At 42.9% G+C, this 21,901-nt stretch overlaps 1 protein-coding gene across 1 annotated transcript in view; it reads left to right on the top strand.

Annotated features, from left to right (window-relative positions):
- The window catches only part of FSTL4 (follistatin like 4), a 412,420-nt gene that overhangs the window by 37,279 nt on the left and 353,240 nt on the right, over positions 1–21,901 (top strand). Inside the window, exon 3 of the mRNA XM_009449652.4 lies at positions 2,059–2,092. Within this exon, the coding sequence (XP_009447927.4) occupies positions 2,059–2,092 (34 nt within the window). The remainder of the gene's footprint in view (positions 1–2,058; positions 2,093–21,901) is intronic.

Here is a 21,901-nt window from a genome sequence, read left to right as displayed (position 1 = left end):
AAAGCCCTAAGGCAAGAGAAAACACCTGGAAGTATAGGAATTGGAAAGAAGAGATAAGATAATTGCTGTTTGCAAATTACATAAATACTCAAATGGAAACCCCAAAAGAATCAATGGAAAAACTATTACAAACAGTAAAATTTAACCAAGAAGCTGGTTATAAAATAAATATAAAAATTATTTTTAAATTGCCATCAAATATACAAACAAAAATCAGCTAGAAGAAATAATAAGAGAACATCCCATTTATGATAACAAAAGGCATACAAAAAAGAAATATTCAAAATATGCACAAGGAAAACTATAAAATACTCTTGAAAGAAGCAAAAGTAGACTCAAACAATTATTAAAATCCTGTGTTATTAGATAAGAACATGCAACATTATATAGATGTCAGCTTTCCCTAAATTAATTTATAAATTTTATGTAACCACAACAAAAATTTCTTAGTTTTTTTCTGGAGCTGATTATGAACATCTCCTGTTCCATGAATACTAGTTGTTTCAAGAAACAGAGGTGCCAGGCCTTGGAGCAGGTTACTGAGGAACAGTTTGGGAGGAGCTGGGTTTGCTTTGTGCAAAATACGCTCTGTGGCTTATGTTTCCTGCATTTAACCTGTCATCTCTATGCCTCCTCCTCTGAACCCTTACCTCATGAGTACTCCTTCAGGAACCAGAGTTTGGTTTGTGTGATGGGCTGTTGGCATGTGACATGGATCTTCCACTGATCTTCACCAGGGCTTTTTGCTCAGTAGAAAGGTAGCAGTCAGGGAATGTAATTTGGGTAGGACAACCTTCCCAGTGCCCTCTTAGTTTCATCTCTAATATTGCCTCCCCCTTCTGACAAGAGGATGCTAGACAAGAATGCTAAGGTGTGAAAGACAATGCTATTACCTTAAAAAGCACTGGTGCTGAATTACCTTCTTGGCTGCGGTGTTGAGGTGGTAGTCCCAGTTTGGTGTTTTCTCTTCTCTTCTTTAGTTGCTAGTATGGACTTTCAGCTTATTTTTAACCTTAGGCTTTTTATCCAAAACATGTCGTTTATGATGAATTGGAGATACTTTATATTAGTTATGAAACTGCAATATGCATTTCTAGTCTTTCCCCCCATTACTTCTCACCAGGACTTTTCATTCTTCTAGAGCTACCCTGAATTTTCATACCACCCAACATTTTCCTATGCCATTCTCTCTTCCTGGTCCACCCTCCCTCCCCCATTTTTGTCTGAAAATCTGCCTGTTCTTCAGTGCTATTTTCAAAGGTTCTTTTAAAAACACTTTTCCTTATGTTTCCAACTGGAATGTGAAATGCTGGTATTTACAAGACAAATCACCCTTTCATTTCTCAGTAATTTGTGTTTGTTCTGTAGCCCCCTAATCAACTGTGAATATCAATGCAGGTACTCAGTTTTACCTGGGTAACTTCTGAAACACTTTGCTTATTGCCCTGCACATAGTAAGCATCAATAAAGATAGGATTGAATTAAGAAAACCCAAGGGCTTAATTTAGTCCAGTGGCATGAACTGGCTATCCAAATTGTTCATAGGATCTCACCCTTTGGAAACTATAAATTGTGTTTAATCTATTATCAGGTGATGTCAGTGACATATCCAGTAGCAGTGGTGGTCTTCACCATAGCACCACAAAACAGAACCTCCTGCTGGCCAGATAATTTTAGCCCATCTGCTTATGTTTTCTTCAGTCCCTAAAAGCACCTACAGTTCAGGCAGAGGGTGGGTCATCAACCTGGAAGAGGGTCTTCCTTAACACTTGGTACCAGCCCATACTCCAAATAAGGAAGGCCCTGAGAATGAGCTGTGCTCATTAAAAACTTTGTGATTAACAGGATTTTTTTTGCCTAAGCCCTCAAAGCAACAAGTTGTTTACATTTATAGATGTACATGTTGAGAGTTTAGTAGACCAACATTGCTCAGTGTCATGTTCTTCGTAGATTGTTCACCTTTTCATAAATATGTGACTAACAAGAGAGGAGATATTTGCAAGTATCTGTACATATGAATTATTCTTCAAAAAACACAAAGTCTTTCTTTTCTTGCAGGAGCCCAGAAGCTTTGAAGTCACAAGAAGAGAAGGTAGGAAAAATGCACTCATACCCTTTTTATTTTCAGTGTTGACATTTTTGAAGTAGTTTGCTGAAACTAAGATGAACTTCAGACTGTGGGCAGCTCATTCTTTGAAATTTCATGCGGCCTTTTCTGGGTGCTGACTGCTTAGCACTTGTCTGTAGGGACTGGATGGACTGAAGGCCAGGTTTGCTTGTGAAAACTATGACTTCTACCTTCAAGTACCAGAGGTGGGATACTTGAAGAACTGGCTCATTCACAATCATGTTTTTGGTCTCTTAAGAGAAGCCTCATTCTTGAGTGAAGTTTGGAATAATTATTAGTTTTACCCAGCAAAGCAACGTGAACAACACAAAAAATGGCTTATGGTTTGTGGTATTTCAATATCTGGGAAGAGATGCCACTGTGAAAAATATTTCTGAATAGATTTCTTACAGCTTCAGCTAAGCTGAAATAGAAATAACTAATTAATTTCCTTTTGAAAACAGTTCCATGATGTTCTGTTTCCCCTGCCAGAGTTCCTGTAGCACATTTGTTTTATGGTCTCTGAGGTAAACATATATGGGTGTTACTTTCAGAAATCTTTTAGTGGAAATTGAAGTTTCCCTTATTCATTTTCAGTAATACCTAGTCTCTAATAAGGGATGCCTTTTGTATGATTTGTGGAATCATTAACAATCATCTTTTTATTACATGGATAGAATGATGAGATCAGAAACGAAAATGAGTTCCTGGTCTAGAATGTGGCTTTGGTTTTACCCTTCACCACATCCTTCTCTGTGGTACTGTCTCCAAAGAGGGAGACAATCTAAAAGAAATTAGCAAATTCTATATTGACTACTAAATCTAACATTGCTTTGCCTCCTGATTAGTTCTTGTGTTATGCAACACAGCAAAAGACATAGAATGGCTATGTTATCAACATGCGTTGATACATGGATATTCATGCCTGGGACCTTGGTAACACAAACTTTTCACACTATATTGAGTCCAGCTGGTAGTGTGCTGCTGTCCATGGTGCTGGATCCCTAGGGTCATAGGATCTGGATAATCTGACTCTAAGATGAACTTTCTGGCTTACATTCCCCTTTGCCATTATCTTTGGCTTCGGACTCGATGTCCTCTGAACTGTAGGACAATATGTAAAGCAAACTGCATTGTTTGAATATCAAAACCAAATGGATGAAGGTTGATGGAGCTGGGAAGGATGTTTCTTATGGAAAGTAGTGTTCACAATGGGTACTGTGACCATGTAAGTTGGAAAGAAATAGCCATAAGGAGAGGAGAATTTGACATGAACTTTGGCTTTGAATAATATTCTGTTTATGCCAAAATCCCGACTGTGAATGTTTGGAATTGATTTGCATTGTAACATCACATATAAACTTAACCTTTTTGGAATCTTACTGTCCTTGTGTTGAAAATGTCTCTAATAAGGCTGGGGTTATAAAAGAGTCATGTATTTCTATTCAAATGCATGAAAAAGGTCTGACTGAACTTATGACTTCAAACTCCCAGAAGAATGAGAGTGTCCAGAGGAGGAGTGAAGGTGTAGTCAGGCTGCACTCCATTCATCTGTAACCTCTCCACCGCTGGAAGTGTCAGCCTTCGCAAATGGTTGACTTAGGAACATACACTGTGGGTTTGTACTAGCAAATTTGTTCTAACATCACAGAAACTTTTTTCTTCCTATTGTGCACTGATGTCTTTCTTGCTTGTTTCTGTCAAAGTTGGATGTTTGAGAGTTCCTGAAATAGCCCAGTGCTGTAACGTCAATGCTTACAACCTGGCAGGAAGAAAAGGAGTGGGACCTTGCCGGCTGGTTCTAAGTATTTTTAGGTCTGGGAATTCACTGACTCACTGACTTGGGTTGTGGGGTTGTTAATCTTCTCCAGAACAGTGTACAAGTATAAAAAGAATAGAACCACTATGGTGCTTCAGTAAACTATTTTTCTTTCAAAGAAAAGTAAGATATTGTCTAGCAATGAACACCTGGGTTGGTTCCCAGCTCTGACTCGACCCCGGACTGAAAGAGGAACAGATGAGTAATAGCTGATTTTTCTGCACAGCTTACAAGGCCCAGGAGAGTCTAGAAAGTCTTCAGGTCTAGAGAGGAAGCTCCCAGTCACAGAACCGGAGGAGGTTTCCTGTTTTGGTTTGCCTTATTGCAATACTGTACCTGACTCAGGAGCATCCCCTCCATTGAAGGTTTAGGGCCACAAATGGCTAACCAACTGCAACTTCACATTATGTGACTTTTGGAAACTCTTGACTAAGTATGTGTGTTGAGAAGTGAGAGGGGCTAATGTTAGCAGTGGAAATCGAGTCCAAGCCAAATCATAGTGGGAACTAGCGACAGTAGGGGCAAAGTGAATGCATTGTGTGCCTTAAACCTGTCCTCTGCCCTATTTCCCCCTCTTCCCCTCCAGCCGTAGATGTCATGCTGTCTAGCTTTCTTGCCTCTGGCCTTACACTGTTCCTGCATGCCTTGTCCCTCATCCTTGTCAAATCCACCTCCCCTTCATCCTTTCCAACTCTCTTTCTTGAAGTGTTTAGCTTACCCTATCTAATTGGAGAGGGAAGGGCTCCTATCAGGTTAATTTCCTGAGATCAGAGACCCTCCTGCCTTCTTCATCCCCAAATTCCTCACAGCTGTAGCCCAGGGCCAGTAGTTAATCAACAATTGTTTCTTAAATTAAGTGCAAGCTACCCATTTGCTTTGTGTGTGTTGCCTTTTCATTCTGGCCCTTCCCAGTAATATACAAGTGAGGCACTGGGCCCTTTGGTTCTAGAAAGGCACTTTTAAAGAAATGTTCTATGGCTATCATTAGATTTTCCTGGCTGATGCACTGAAGAAAATTCAAGTAAGCTTAGTATTATGGGTTGAATTGTGTTCCCCAAAAAGACATGTCAAAGTCCTAAACCAGAACCTGTGAATGGAACCTTATTTGGAAATAGGGTTTTGGCAGATATAAAGATGAAGTCATAATGGATTAGGGTGGGCCCTAATCCAATAGTGAGATCCTTATAAGAAAAGGGAGAATTGGACACAGACACACAAGGAGAACATCGTGTGATGATGGAAGCAGAGAATTGCTGGCAACCACCATGACCTGGCAAGTTGCAAGGGACCCTCCATCCCTAGAACCTTCAGAGAGAGCATGGCCCTGCCAGCCCCTTAATTTTGTACTCCCAGCCTCCAGAACTGGGAGAAAATCCATTTCTCTGGTTTTAAGTCACTTAGTTTGTGGTTTATTATGGTGGCCCTAGGACAGTAATACACTTGGAAAATGTTGGACTCAGTAAACTTTAGTTTTCATTGTTGTTGATGATGATGATATTTTGACTGGAGAATCTCTCAGGGTTTTTCATAGACAAAATGTCACTCTCAACAGGGAATGTAATATGCAGCATTTTCCAAACTTGGTTTTCTGTGGGATTTAACAAAATTAATTGTGTTGTTTTTGACCATCTCAGGGCAGGCATTCCATGCAGTGCCTTTTGCAAACCCTGCCCTAGAGAGCCCAGGAAGAGGCAGAACTTCCTCAGAGTGCCCAGGCACCAGACTGTGCTCCATGGCCTGTGCATGTACAGAACAGTGTGGCAGCAATAATAAGAATATCTTCTTGGTTGTTCTGATGTTTTCAGAGAATGTTCACGTTCTTTACCTCCCTTTCCCTTGAGTAACTTGTGACACAGAGCAGATAGCACTGCACACATGAGACTCCTTCCTTTTCATGTTAATTTTTAGTAGGGATGAGGAATGCTTCTGGGCTGGTGCCTCTCTGATGCCCTGAACCTCTCTTTAATGGGTGGTGGTTGCTTAAGTGACTTGATCTTGTTTCATCACATCCAAGGGTGTCTGTACCTTATGTTGGCTGCCAAGCCCAGAGAGCTGAGAGGGACTTGCTGGGGGTGCTTTGTTTCCAAGTTAGATTTGTGGGACTTGAAGGTAGACACAGTAGCAAAGATTGTGGCAGGACTACGAGACTGATAGGGTGACCTCTGGGAAGGGTGCATGCCTCCCCAAGGGAGACAGAGCCATTCCTCCTTCAGGACAGTTCCGTATGACCCTGGATATTCATGCCTGGGACCTCCCTATACGAGCTGCATGGGAAAGAGTGACGGCTGCATCTCTCTGTGCTTTCCAGTGCAGGTATTTTTATAACTCCCTCCAGACACCTAAAATTTAATTTCACCCTTTTCTGAAGCTTCAGCAAAAGGTGCCACCCTTACCTCTCTAAGGTACTCCCATGTCCACTGTGAGGGCCAGTGCTGATTGTGACTGCCAAAATTCATCTACTCAAACTGGTACTTTTCTCTGACTGATCCCATCACGTTGAATTACAGCCATGAGTGAACACTTGAGTAAGCTGAGCAAATGGCTGGGATAATTCAGCCCTTGTCAGCCATCTCTGAGGAGCATAGGGCGATCTGTAAGCTATTCCAGATGTCTGTGATTGTGCTGTGATTAGGGGCTGCGAGTTTGGGGATGAGCACCAATGTCATGTTGCATTGCCCACCTCCCAGCGCTGGCTCCCGCACATGTTCCAGCCCTGTCCAGCCTGGCCTAGCAAGGCTGTGAGGGAGCCCGGGAGAGGAGGGCTGCTGCTGTCTTCAGGGAAAAGGAAAAAAGGGGGTGACCATCACATGCACACTCAGCATGGCTCTGGCTCCTTTGCAGTGCAGATCTCCTAAGCATACATGACCTGCCAGTCCCGAGTGTGAAACTAGAGCCTAACTTTCTGAAAACCCGTGGAATCGGTCCCTAATTGGCAGCTGCCTCCAGTAGCCCCTTTATAGTTCTCTGCATCTGGGTGAACTTCAGCTGTCAAGAACTGCATTCTGTTTACCATTAATTTTGATTTTGTGTAGCAGATGTTTTCTGGATCTCTCAGTTCCCTGCCTAGTCTATCTTGCTATAATGTGAAGTGGCTGACTGTCTTCAATGAAACAGATTAATAAACTCCTAGGTTATTTTGAGGTAACTTCTTTAATAGCTGCAGATGTAGGGAATTTAAAAGGGAGCCATCCAGATTTGACAGTGCCTGGAGCCGTGGGTCTTTTTCAATTCAAGACTGCCATCTGGGGAAAGAGATGGCTTTTCCTTCCCCCATTCCACCCTCTCTCACATACAGTGGGGCACTGATTGTTCTTCTACAGTCACTGGGCTCAAAGAAGTTGAGAGTGACATCTATCTCCTGTCTCCCAACCTCACAGAAATTGGCTCTTTCTGGGTTGCGTTGCCTTTTTTCAGCTGCTGGGAAACTATATTGTGCCTAGTTGCCTGAAGTTGAACGGGAAGTGCATGGCGCACCTAGCTGATGTGTCCTGCTTAAGTAGTGATTTGGTGCCCAGTTTTGATCATGACCAATTGGTAGGCAGCTTACTCACAGCGTGACTTCAGGTAAGTTACTCAACCTTACCTGAAAAAGGATGCGGATAGTAATAGTACAAACCATCAGTCCCAATTCTGAGTTGTAGAAACCCAACTTGTGCTGGCTGAAGCCTGAAAGGCTTATGAAGCTACAGAATCTAAGGGTGGATATGGCTTCAAGAACAGCTGATAAAAGGATTCTCACACTCTTCCTGTCCTTCCTTCTCCTGGCACATTGGCCTCTTCCAGATAGCCTTCCAGGATGGCCACAAGCGGCTGCAGCTCAGAGTCCTGCCTGCTCACCATCTCAGAGGGTGAAACTTTTCCCCCAGAATGACACCAGAAAAATCCCCTCAGGGTTTGCAAAATCATCCTCATCCAGACCACAGGCAATGGTTTGGTCCTCAAAGGAAGATTCTGTGCAGGGATGTGTTCGGTGTCCACACAGCCTCGTGGACATATTGGGAGGGGTGACTGTGTGTGCAGACCCCTTGGCACAGGACGGGCAATGTTGGCAGTGCTCAGTGCATGGGTAATTTTTACTAGAGCTCTTAACAGGCCTGGCCGTAGACATAGAGGCCTTTCTCAAGTAAGCCAGTTCATTCTTCTGTCTCCAAGATGTGTTCATGAGACCCTGGATGTTGTGGCCTATTGACTTTTCCATGAAGAATTATTATTATTATTATTATTATTATTATTATTATTATTATTTTGAGTCCGAGTCTCACTCAGTCACCCAGGCTGGAGTGCAGTGGTGCGATCTCGGCTCACTGCAAGCTCAGCCTCCCGGGTTCATGCCATTCTCCTGCCTCAGCCTCCCGAGTAGCTGGGACTACATGTGCCCACCACCATGCCCGGCTAAAGTTTTTGTATTTTTTTGGTAGAGACAGTTTCACTGTGTTAGCCAGGATGGTCTCTATCTCCTGACCTCATGATCTGCCCGCCTCAGCCTCCCAAAGTGCTGGGATTACAGGTGTGAGCCACCACTCCTGGCCGAAGAATTATCTTAAACTTAGCCTATTCTGGTCCCTTTCCTCTGTCAGAGTCTTTCTTTAACTTTATGCTCTAATTCTCTCATTCTACAATCAGAAGAACTAAGCCTTTAAGATGGTGCCTTTAAGAACTTAAAGACAAACGACCGGGCACGGTGGCTCACGCCTGTAATCCCAGCACTTTGGGAGGCCGAGGTGGCCAGATTGCAAGGTCAGGAGTTCAAGACCAACCTGGCCAGCATGGTGAAAACCCCGTCTCTACTAAAAATACAAAAAATTAGCCAAGCATGGTGGTGCATGCCTGTAGTCCCAGCTACTCAGGAGGCAGGAGAATCACTTGAACCCAGGAGGCAGAGGTTGCAGTGAGCCGAGATCACACCACTGCACTCCAACCTGGGAGATAGAGTGAGACTTAAAGACAAACATAAACTTCTCTCCCAAGATCAGGGGCTTTCTGAGCACTGGGGTCAGAAATCATCCTTAAGCATTACAGATATAAACCATCGCATCCTCTGGCTGAGCTCAGCTCTCTCCAGGGATTGGAGGCAGCAGGACCTTGTGGTGGATAGCTCAGGGCTCATGATGGATCTGCCAGTGATGCTATCTGAACCTGAGGTATGTAAATCCTCCCCAAGAGCCACAGCGCCACTCACCTGGTACCTGTAGCCTTTGCCCTGGGACAGCTCTCATGCTGCTGTGCAGGCACAAGTTTTGGAAACGCAGGAGTCAGATGTCTTCCTCCCAGGGTCCCCTGTCCCTGACACAGAGTGGGCACTGAAAAAGTGTTAGATGCCTGGCATGTCCCAGGGCTGACTTGGCTTTATGTCATCTCTCCGTTTCTCACAAAGGTCAGATCACAGGTACAGGGCCTTCCAGGTTGTTTGACTGTGAACCCCATAGCTCCAGGATACCTGGTCCTATTTGCTGAGCTTGCTCTTCCCACCAGTCCCTGGGAATGCTCACTTTCCTTAACTACCATCCTCAGAGAGCTCCTCTGCCCTTTCTAACAACTTGTGGGTCCCTCTGCTAGAAGGAGCTTAAACTGTGTTCATGCACATGAGCTAAACCTCTGTGGTTATGACGGGCAAGCTATAGGTCGGTGTGGGCAGGATAATGAACCCCTAATCACTCGTGCTTGCCTAGCGGTCTCCTTAGAGGTTGCATTGCAATATTTGGGCATAGGTCACTATCTGGAATTTGTGGGGAAGAGTTACATTGTCGAAGAGGTCATGACCCCTAAAGGGTATGAACCACTGCACATTCCTAAGGACCAAAAGACAGGATGGTGTCAGCCAGCCTGAAGCACGCTGATCCTGCCCCTCAAGGACCAGTGGAGAGAGATGATGGTGCTCCCTGTATACCTGCTGAGGTCCCCACCCTACCCAGGAGACTCACCCTCATCTCTCAGATCCCAGCAGAAGTTAAGCTTGACATTTGTCATCTTCATTACTTGACCACTCCCCAAGCCAGAGGCATTTCTTTGCTTTTCAGGAACCCTTGAAATTATCTTCTTCATGTAAACACTGAAGCCCTTTTCAAACCTCATTAAGCTATTTGCCCCAGCATATTAATGTGCTATCCACAAGCCTCTGGGGTTAATTATCTGTGAGTTAAAATCATTTGTTTCTGTCTCTTTTATCTCATTGCTGCTTGGCAATCTTTCTTTATTAGGAAACGAAGTACGGGATGCAACTGACCATTATGTTCTAATTCTATTCTTTTCATCAAAATGAGTTCATCTTTTAAAGCTCTTTTGTAAAAAACAACAAACCTGTCTTTTCATTATTTTAAGATTGTGTTGTTTTTTAACAAATCTTTAATCTCTCTGCTTCAGCAGGAGCAGAGCCAGGACTGGAAATAATCTGTAAGGGGAGACCTCTCCTCTAAATCAGCAAGACCTGCCAACACTCTCTCTCCTGATTGGCCTCACTCACTCTGCATTTGGCCCATTTCTCTCCTGTGGCTGTGGTGAGGGCTTCCAAGGTGTACAAGTTGGGCTTGGTGAATAAGCCACGGCGTCTTGGCAGATCAGGCAACCAGGGTTGGAAAATCCTGTGCATTCTAACGCACCCCACTGGTCTCTACATGCTCTTATTTGGGTTATATTTCTTGGCCAAGGTTGCCATTGGGTTCCAAGAAATGCGTCAAGGCCTGCATTAAAAAGAAAAAAAAAACAAACCTTTTCACAAAATGTTGAATGTTGCTTTGAACTCTCCAGGAAGTCAGGGAGCGTGTGTCCCAGAAATGAGCAGGTAGGATGGGCACTGGCTCCATGGAGACAGTGACCCACAGCCTTCCGGGATAAGAGTGCAGCCAATAGTGGGGAGACCTGGGCCGGGATCTGAGCACAGTCCGTGCAGTTGGATGGTGCACAGAGCTGGTTCTCCCATGTACTGCAAGCCAGTGATTGCCCCTACCCTGTTCTTCGGGGCTCCAGCTTCTCAGCTCCATTCTCTGCCCCTCAATGGCTCTCTCACCTCATCAGTGCCTCAAAAACAATATCTGGGACTCTAGTTTGATAACTACTACTTACAATGGAGAAATGACTCCTCTGGAAAGGTGAATACGATTCTCAGAGTTTGTTGAGGTTTTATTGGTTGCTTATAGAAGTTTCCTTGGGCTGATTGGAGTTTGGTGTGCAGAGATGACCCGGCATAGTCCCTGCCCTTATAGATGAGTCAGTTGAGAAGATGCCCAAGCGTCCTGCAGACAGATGTCTACCTGGTATACCTGCACCATGGCCAGCCACCTCTCAGTTGGGTCCGCAACATAGAGAGAGCATTTGTTCAGTGTAATTGATGTTGGAATCTGGGAGAACAACTCTCTGAATGTTCTGGTGGAGGTGAAGTTTCAGGATCTTTTTTCCAAAGCATGGCTCTCTCAGCAGAGGGTCCCCTTTGACTTTTAAGGGCACACTGTACCACTGGTGACGTTTTTGTTGCAAATAACAAACCCCAACCCAACTAGCTCAAACAAAAAGAGGACTTATGGCTTATGTAATTGGATAGTCCAGTGAGGGTGGAAGGTGAGGAGTGCTGGGCTTCAGATATACTTGATATGGAGTGTGAGGACCTGGCTTCTCCCTCCATTTTGCCCCTCTCTGGGGGTTCCCCTTCATGGTGAGTGCCAGCCTCCCCTCCTCACAGCTCCAGGTCCAGTGGAAGACAGATGGCCTCTAGTCCAGTGTATCCCACAAAAGTGCTAAAGCTCACTGGGATTGGACAGACTCAGGTCATGTGATTCATGCACTTAATTAATGCTGTGTGCTGTTGGGTTTCCTGACAGTCACCAGCCATACCCCTGGTCAGGATATCATGAAGTGAGAGTAGGAGGAAGGTGGATCCCCAAATGGCAATTGGGTCTGAATAAGGGACACAGAAGCAGGAAGGTAAAAGGAAATTCCCTAAGCATATTAACGTCTACTCAATGATTTCACATCTGGGTGTCTCTCACACCCTCCACCCCTAAAAGGATTCTGAGTGCCTGAAAAGCAGGCTAAGAATCAGCAAACATTCACCTAGCGTTTCAGGGGGGAGGTGCTCTCTTCTATCTTCAGAAGGAATCCAAGGCTAAGAGATTAAGCAGTTGACCCAAGGTCACAGGAGCTTCTAACAGAGTGTGAGTTTGAACTCAGGTCCCTGATGACAAATAAAGGGCACTTTTTTGTTGTTTCAAATCACAGCTGCCTCCAGCGATTGGGTTCTTTCACCTTGTTCTTTTGCCCTGTCCCCTAGGGTAGCTGCAGGAGGTACCTGGGGAGGTGCATCAAGCATTCACTAGCCGAAACTTGAGAGGGGTTTTACCCCAAACATGACATCCTTTCTTTAGCCCTTTAGCCAAAGCACATAAGGATGAAAAGCAAATGAACATCAAATGATGAAATCACCCAAAATAGAGAGAAAAGTGAATGAGCAAGCTCCTCACCTGGCAGTGGCTTCAGTCCTTTCCTTGATGATGTTTGTCAGAAGCTTTTATTTTCCATTTTTCCTAAGAGATCACCTTCTTTCTTGGGAAGGGGTTGGTGGAGGCTCGCTGGGCTGGCTGCTTCTAAATGGGCATGAGGTGGCAGACAGGAACACAGGATGGGGGATGGACCTCACCTATAACCAGGGCTGCTGTTCAGGAGCCCTGAACTTTTTGCAACCTCTGCCTCCTGGGTTCAAGTGATTCTCTTTCCTCAGCCTCCAGAGTAACTGAGATTACAGGCATGCACCACCACGGCCAGATAATTTTTGTATTTTTTGGTAGAGACGGGGTTTCACCAAGTTGGCCAGGCTGGTCTTGAACTCCTGACCTCTGGTGATCCACCTGCCTCAGCCTCCCAAAGTGTTGGGATTACAGGCGTGAGCCACCGCACCCTGCCAGGAGCCACTTTTTAGTAAGTGATTTCCTGTGTGTCCACACATTCAAGACAATTTAGAGGCAAAAGTTTTAGTCCTTTACTATAAATTCTGTAGATTGGAAATGGAAACATTTTCACATTCAACTTCTTATTTAATCTTCATAAACAACCTCTGAGATAGGCATTGCAATCTTATTTTGTAAATTTAAAAAATGAGGACCTTTTGTACTCTGTAGGAAATTGATCAAAGAATTAAAATGGGCTTCACTGAGGTCATTCAGGAAGATACATTCTATGGGAATCTGATAATGTTTGTGTAATTCTGATTGAAATATTCGTATTCAAAAATGTGGATTCATTGTTCTACAGTCAGCATGCCTGCAGAGTCAGAGGTCCTGGGACCTCCCCCAACCTCCCATCTCGGGGAGCTGTGTCTTGCTGCTGCTACCAAAGGGGAGTAGAGAACCCCAAGTTCAGAAGAAATAGGCCTGTAAAAAAACCCACGGGTCTGGGCAATGAGTTGTGGGGGGTAAAAATATATTTCAGTCTGTTCGCTTCACTAATTTTAGCAGTTATTTGCTCTCCCTTTTTGCTGGAAGCAACATTCCCATCCAGCTGCTTGGCTGCTTCATTTGAATTTTTATCATTTGTGTGAGCCCCTGCATGTTTGGACACAAAATGGGAGTCCTGTGGCTCAGAGGGGACGTTGATTTGATAGGGTCAGATCTAATCTCCTGCTCAGAAACTTCAGCTGAAAATAAAATGAGTTGAGGTTTCTGTTTTGTGTGTGTGTGTTTATTTTTTAAAAACAGTAGGCCTGTAAAGCTGTGCTGGCATATTACTTTTTTCCCCTTTATACAGAATTTAAAATAATACCTTACATTCAAATAGTGTAACCGGTGTGCCTTTTGCTCTCAAAGAGCTTTCCCATTTGTCCTCTCATTTAATATGTTCAAGAAAGCCTGTGAGTTGGGAAGAGTGAAGATATGGTCATTGGTATTTGACAGAGGAGGAGACTGATACTCAGAGATGGCAAGGGACTTGCCCCGGGTCACACAGCTAATTGAGGCAGAGTTGGAGATTATGGTGTCCAGTTCTGTATTACTCCCACCAAGGCTTCCTGTGAAAATAAGAGTTTATGGCAGAAGTTTTCAAATTAAGACCCAATGGGAAAACACAGAATTTTCAGTCCTGTTTTGGTTCTTTTAAAAATAAATTATTGTAAAGATGACTTCTCTCATCTGTCAATGTAATGATCCCATACCTGGGGTATTCAAAATATTCAAAATGTGTATGGAGGAAATGGTAAAAGTTAATCATTTTCACAGTACCTGTCTGTGGTGAGGTTTAATTATCACTTGACATATTTCGTGGTTTAAAATGATGACAGTTTAAAATAGAGCCAGAGAGAGCCAGAAAAATCCATTTATTATCATGTGTCAGGTGCTACATTGGAATAACCCCCAAATACAGATGGTCCCTAGACAGATGATTCTGCAGCATTTTCTGATAGCTACAGATGTCCCTGCTACTGAAACCCAGACTGAGAATACCATTCTGACCCTGCCGTCAATATGCAGAGGGTGCTTGGGTGAATCTAGCAGCGCGGTTTGATTCTCGTACCTCATCGCAGATGCTAAACTCCCCCATGCTCTCTCCAATCCAAACCTCTCACTGGTCTTCTGCAGAATTTCTAATGAACAAGATAATTCATTGTGAGTGTGCTTTGAATGAATGAATGAATGCTATTTAAACTACAAGGTGACAGATATTTCCATGTGCCTCTTAGGAAATTGCACGCCTTTCCAAGAAGACAAGGTTGAAAAGCAGCTTGTTGTTGTTGAATAAGCTCAGCACTGTCTGTCTGTTTAGGAAAAAAATAAATAATTGTTTCTTGCCCATGAGAATTCTGGAAGTGGAGCTGTCCAGAGCTGACCCGTCTGTCCACATTTCAAATTTCACTTTGGAGAGTCCTGGGAGAGGGAGCAGATGAAGCCATTTCAGAAATGTAAATGCTGTTTGACATCTATTAGCTCAATGCTCATCCATTGCTGACAGCAGGATCCATTAGGACGCGAGTGTCATGGATCAGAGACATTTGAAATATAGTGAGAAACATGCTACCCGCAGCAGAGGCCCATGTAGACGACTTGAGAGAGCACTAGATGTGCCCACCACTGTGGTCCAGGCACCTCCCCCCCCATCTCCCCAGGCTCTCTGTCTGGATTTCCCAAAGGTCAGCTGCGTAGCCAGTCTTCACGACTGCACTCTGTCCACCAAGCAGCCTGCCTGAATGCTGGGCATGGCGGTGACCGTTCCCTCCTTGCAAGGTCGGGCTTGCTTCTAGTCTCTACCATTCATGGAATCATCCAAATGATCCAACTCCAGATCAAAGGCCCCACAGGGTCACCCCTTATTTGTATAGATGAGGTAGGCTTGAACAGGTACAGTGACGTGCCTGAGGTCCCAGGGCTAGTGAGTAGCAGAGGAGGGATTTGGGGCTCTAAGCCAGTGCTCTTAGTTCTCAGGGCTCTCTGGGTTGTTTTTCTTGCTTCCTTTCCTTGCTTCCCACCCTTGAGTCCAGGTTCTCCCTTCTCTGTAGGGTGGCACAGTGTCCAACATATCCCAGAGACTTAGCCGCCATATCCTCGTGATGGGGGTCCTGGCTAACTGAGTTTTCTAGTTAAGTTCTATGTTTTGACTTTCGTTTAAGTTATTTCTAAGTGTTTTGTTTTCCTGCCTTAGGGGATCGGAGATTATATGGGAGGGGGCACATGATGACAACTGTTGTTATTAAAGCCTCCACCATATGCCATATGCTATGCTAAGTTCACTTATTTTAACACTCACAATAGTCCAGTGTAGCCAGATAGTGTGATATTCTGTTTTAGAAATGAGAAGACACAGCTTTGAAAGGATTTGTGATTTGGTTTGCTGGGCGTTTCAGTAAGTTGGTGACTTATTTATTGACCTCACTGTACCTAAATATTCCGTCCTTTGTGGTGGGATGTCCCTGTGTCTTGCTACTGTAGCTTTGCTAGGACCCTTGTCCTGAGGACTCTCAGCTCTAAGGCAAGTCTGCAAGGTCACTTCTAAATGGACAGTCCTTGAAAAGCTTAGGAAGAGCAGGCGCATCCATAGCTGTGCTTGATGGGAGGGGAACATGTGGAGGACAGAGGGAAATGGAAAAGAAACGTCTGAGACAAGACACTGAGAAGATGCTGCCATGCCTCGGAAAAGAGGGGAAGATGCTGGTCCAGGCTATTAGTCTTGGACAAGCCTAGGCTTCCTCCCTCTTGATACAGGCTGTGGGTTCCGGGTACCGCGGGACTCACCCTCTCTCCCGCGCCCCCTGGAGGTCAGAGGGAGAGTTACGTTTTCCAGGCTCAGAGACCTGATGGCAAGAGACTAAGTAGCCACTGCAGTTAGAGCACAGGCAACGGCAGGACCAGGAGACTTTACCCAGAGGTCGCTTGCCCTGAACCCTACAGTTGAGAATTCTGTGGCTCTTCTACCATGTGCAAGTGTCCAGAAAAGACCTGCACACATATATCTCTCCTATCTGCTGCTAATTCCTAGAACACCCACTGTTAGGGCTTCATCCCCTGTTTCCTTATGAATACTCCCAAAGTCACTTTGGGTCCTGAAGGAACAGCTGAACTTTCGTTAAGCCACATCATCTCCTACCTGGAAACTCACCAAGCCTGTCTGCCTCTTCATAAGAAAACCTAAGACAGGTTTCTCCTAAGACCCTTGAGCCTGATTTCTGTTCCATATTTGTTTCATATGACAGGTCTCAAACTGGTGGCTCGTGGGCCAGATTCAGCCTGCAGCCATATTTTGATTTATACCATCTTGGCCTGCAGAGGTTTTTTGTAAACATAAAAATATTTCAATATGAATGAGTTGCCATCGTTTGAAAATAAGGGCATTTTACCAACAGATTCAAATATCCAAATATACAGATGATCTTGGAAAGCAAAATGCTTTGATAACCCTGGGCCCACATGACCTCATGGCAGCAACAGGCTTGGGTGAGAGCAGCCGTGTCTCTGAAGGGAATACATGCTCTCCTGCTTTTCCACAGTCCTCACCACTCCCTAGTGCATTCCTCATAGTGAGACTAAGTGTGTTAGATACAGTTCTGTAGAATAAATATGACCAAGTAGAAATTCCAGAAGACCCATGCTCCTTAAATTACTTGTGTGGCCTCCATAGACATTTGAGTTTTCAATCCCTGTTTTGTACTAAGGTATAGAACTTGTTAATTATGGACCAGTAGAGTCAGATGTCAGTAAGGAGATGGGGGAGAGAGGAAAGTGGAGGGCAGGAGGGAAGGTGGGGAAAATTAGAGTAAAGGCTGAAGCAACCCTTTACCTCCTCAGCCCTCCTTGAATGTCTCTAATGATGCTGGTGTCTAGAAGTGGGTCCTTGCTTTAGGCAGTTAAATCTTCCATCATTCTATCTTATTTTTTGATATCTGTGCCTTAATCTATAAATATTCACTCTAGGCAGTAAATTTACAAGCAAGGTTCAAGCTTGGTAATTAATATTTGTGCCTCTCTATGTAAGTTATGTCTTTAAAATGAGGCAATTGCTTTAAGCATTTAAGACATTCCGCGTATATTGCAGAGTAATTCTTTCCAAAGATATTTCCAACTGATATTTTGTTACATCTAAATATACATTTACAGTACTCAGTAGACCAGAATAGCTCTAATTTATATATTTGGTCCACTGGGTTAGAAAAAGAGACATTTTAAAAGTATGTTTTTAATCAGTGTGTTTATCCCAAAGATACTGTTGGCTCCTCCAGAATCACACGATTTTATAAAAAATAATAAATGTGGTGTGTTCTCTGAGCTGATTTAGACTTTAATGAGAGATGACATCTCAGCGGAGCATGAGCATGGCTAACTTTTAATCCGGGCTCCGAAGTGTCCTAGAGCTTGGAGGAACTTATTAACTCCCTTGGTGTCATTTTCTTAATGTACAAAATTCAGATGATAAACAGTTACTGCCCTTGTGCAGTGAGAATTAATGCTTTCTGAGTCACAGTATTGTTTTGATAAAACAGTCTTAATTGTTTGCTTTGTACATTTTCTGCTTTATTATTTTTATTATTTCTCTTGCCTCTGTAATTGGTCGTTATTGGGTTCCCATTATTTCTTTATTAGTCATTTTATAAAAGCTATCTTGTGATTTATCCTCCTTCCCACACTTGCTGTTCCCCAAGTATCGTAAACAGAGGCAAGACCCAGGCAAACAAAGCTGGTGGTATTGTTGGTTGCTTTGGGTGGCCCGCCCGTTGTCTTTAGGATGGTTCATTCCCAATTGCTTGACTGCTATGAAAGAACTTATATGAATCCCAGGAGGTTTATTAGAAACATGTTCTAAGTAATAGTAAGAAAGTTGGATTAACAGGGTCTGCATGGAAACTGTAACCTCCCTGCCTAAAGGAGGAGAGGAGCAAGATGAGTCTTTCCAGCTTGGGGCAGGCATCGTAAGTGTACAATGACCACATAATATGGCACACTATATAAAAGGACAAGAAAATTATCGCTCATACAGTGAAAAGAAGCCAAACTCCATTCTACCTAAAAGTTGGCTTTCTATAACATTTCCAGCCACCATTACATTGGGACTTTATCCTACTCTTATTACTCATATGATCTCATTGAGTTGAGAGTTGTCTCCTTCTGTGTTCTCTAATTATTCAGTGTAGTTTTTCAAAATTATACAGCCAGACATTCTGAGTATGATCCAATGTACTGGTTATATTACTTTGAACAAGTTATTTAAACTTCTGTGCTTTGGTTTTCTCACATCTAAAATAGTGGTGATAGTTCTATCTACCTCCTATGGCAGTTGTATGGATTAAATGCATATTAAAAAGCTTAGCATAGCACTGGCCCACCTTCTGAGTAGGCTCTATATTAGCCGTCACTGTTAGCTATTATTCACCCACAGTTGGGGCTGGGGTTGCCTGGGGTTGTGACTTCTAATTCTAAGTGGGCCTGTAGTATGGGGGACTAGGATGTCTTTGGCGAATACTTACTGAAATGCATTGGGTTAGAAAGCCTTGGATTTAACTGGACCAATTTATTTTCTTTCCTCAAAACTGAGTAATCACATTTATCCACCATTTCAGAAAGAGTAGATACTAATAACATGAAAATTTTAGAACTATTTATGCAGCTTATTGTTTCTGGCTATATGGGAGGCTAGATAACTTAGCTGACTCTCCCACTTAAAACAATTTTAAATAATGGATAAAACATTTAAACAATCTTTTAAATACCTCAGTGAGAAAGCAGGAACTAAAGATTCGTAAGAGGCCAAAAACTCAGAGGAAGTTGGGTTCTAAAGCAGACTTTTGCTTTGAGAGTATTTGCCCAATGCAGGTGACCTTGAGCTCTGATTGTTATGACCTCAAGAGATATGGGGACAGGAGTCAAGCCTAGGGCAGATCAGTCTGTTAGAAAACCTCCTCTACATAAAAGCTGAGACCCCAACAGACCCCAGTAGGCTACCTCTCTAGTGTAAGGATGAAATAAAAATAAACATGCCCTGTCTTCTCTCAAGGATGTGTGAAGAAAATTGCCTGCCTTAAACCTTGATGCTGAGTGGGAGCCAAAATGTTTCCTCTGAGAACAGGAACCACAAGCTAAGCTTTCAGTAGAATTCATATAACAGACTAGTCTGAGAAAGCCTCAGCCAAGAATTTTGCTTGAAACAGTCCTGGTTGATAGTGTTCCTAGGTACATGGTAGAGCAAACACAAATCCTATGTAAAAGAACTCTTCTTCAGTATTGGCCTCAAATAATTTTGACAGTTTTCCATCCAAGGAATATGAGCTCCCAGTTAAAATTTGTAAAAATGAAAGGATGCAAAACACCAAAAGAAGAGCCAGCAGAAAGGAACTATGAAGACCAGATAATAGAATTAACATTTAAAAAACTGTGCATGCTGTGTTATAAGCAATAAAAAGGGAGCTGAAAATATAAACAAAGAATAAGCCTATATAAACTATCTTGATTATTTGAAAAATAACCAAATAGAATTTCTAGAAATAAAAAAAGGTAATTGAAATTTTAAAAATCAAAGGATAGACTTCAGAGCAAACAGGGCATAACTGAAGAGAACTGGAAGATACATCTGAAAATGTAACCAGAATGCAAGGAGGAGACAAAGCTATCAAGGTTAAGAGGCAAAGAGACTAGGATGAGGAGGACTCAGTCATTTGTAATTGGGGTTAAAGAGAGAAAACAGGAAGAGTAATATTGGAAGGGATAATGGTTGAAAAAAGTTTGCAAAACTAAAGGAAGACAGCTATCCTCAGATACAGGAAGCCCAGTAAGTCCCAAATAGGATAAACAAAAAGAAACATAAGGCTATCTACAGCATAAACTTGCAGAATACTAAGGACAAAATGATAACCCTCAAAGTAGCTAGAGAGAAAAAACAGATTACTTATGAGAGACTTACAGTTTATTTCCCAGTAGAAATCAGAAAGCATTGGAATATCTTTAATATGCTGAGAGAAAACATTGGTCAATCTAGAATTTTAGACCTATTAACCATGTTCCACAACACTCTTACTCTATTTTCTGTTTTTTCCCTTCTTTTTTTCCCCTTCAAGCTTCAGTCTACCTTTGAGTTCATTAACCTTTTCTTCAGAGTTTTTTTTATGTTAATTCTAGCCAGTGAATTCTTAAAATTCAATATAATATTTTACAGTTCTAGATCCTTTTGATTCTGTCTTATGGGTTCCAGTTCTCTGTTGAGCTACTCTTTCTTTTCTTTGCCACACAGATGATAGTAATTTTGAAGTCCTCTGTCTGCTAATGCCAATAGTGTTAGTATCTCTAGGTCTACCTCAACTGATGATTTTATCTCATGATTACGGGTTACCATTTTTTGCTGTTCATGTTTAGACTTTGTTAGGAGATTTTTTTTTGGTTTCTCCCTCAGTTGTAATGTATAGGCCTTATTCCTAGGATATGATTCTTACCCATAGGACAAAGCCTTTTTGTGTAGTCTGAATATCAACTAGTATGCTGCAATTCATTTCTGCCACTAACCACCTGGAGTTAGCAGACACCCTAAGTTAAGGACTCAGTCCTCTATAAGACTGCTCTCACTTCAAACGCTAACCATAGGTTCAGGGTTCCCCCAAGCCACCTGCATTTCTGACCTACTGACTATAAATTCTTGACTATAAACACTGACCATAAATCCTTTCCATGACACCCTTAGGTTTGATAATTCATAGAGTGACTCACAGAACTCAGAAAAGTTCTATATTTTTGACTACCATTTTATTGTAAATGACACAGATGAAGCCAAATGAAGAAATACATAGAGCAAGGTCTGGGATGGTCCTAAATGCAGAGCTTCTATGCCCACTTCCCATGAAATCAGGCTACATTGTTCTCCTGGCACATCAGTGTGTTCACCAACCAGGAAGCTCTTCTGAGCTTGGGTGTCCAGGGCTTTTATTGGGATTTTATTTTGTAGGTATTATCACTTTAATGATTGGCCAGGTAACTTTAATGATTGGACATGTAATCCAGCTTCCCCTCTTGTCTTAGTTAATTTTCTGCTGCTATAAGGGAATACCTGAGACTGGTTAATTTATCTATTTTTTTTAAAAAAAGAGGTTTATTTTGGGTCATGATTCTAGAGGCTCGGGTTGCCAAATCTGATCATCTTCTGGTGAGGGTCTCATGCTTCATCATAACATGAGGGTGAGCTGAGTGCTTGCCAAAAGGGCAAATGCAAGGACAGCCTCACTTTATAGCAACTCGCTTTTGTGGTAATTAATCCAGTCCCATGAAGGGGAGGACTCCCACATTCATAAGAATTAACCCAGTCCTGTAAGAGCAATGTTAATCCATCTTAACAACCCAATCACCTCTTAAAGCCCCCATCTCCCAACACCACCACACTGGGGACCAAATTTCTAACACATGAATTCTGGGGGACACACTGAAACCATAGCATTTCACACCTGCCCCCCAGAATTTCATGTTCTTCTCACAATGCAAAATACAATTATTCCATTCTAATAGTCCCAAAGGTCTTAACTTGTTCCAGCACAAACT

This window comes from Pan troglodytes, chromosome 4, assembly GCF_028858775.2.
Source record: "Pan troglodytes isolate AG18354 chromosome 4, NHGRI_mPanTro3-v2.0_pri, whole genome shotgun sequence".
In the NCBI taxonomy this organism is placed as follows: Eukaryota; Metazoa; Chordata; class Mammalia; order Primates; family Hominidae; genus Pan; species Pan troglodytes.
The sequence above is the reverse complement of the archived record's forward strand: the minus strand, read 5'-3'. Positions and strand labels throughout refer to the sequence as shown.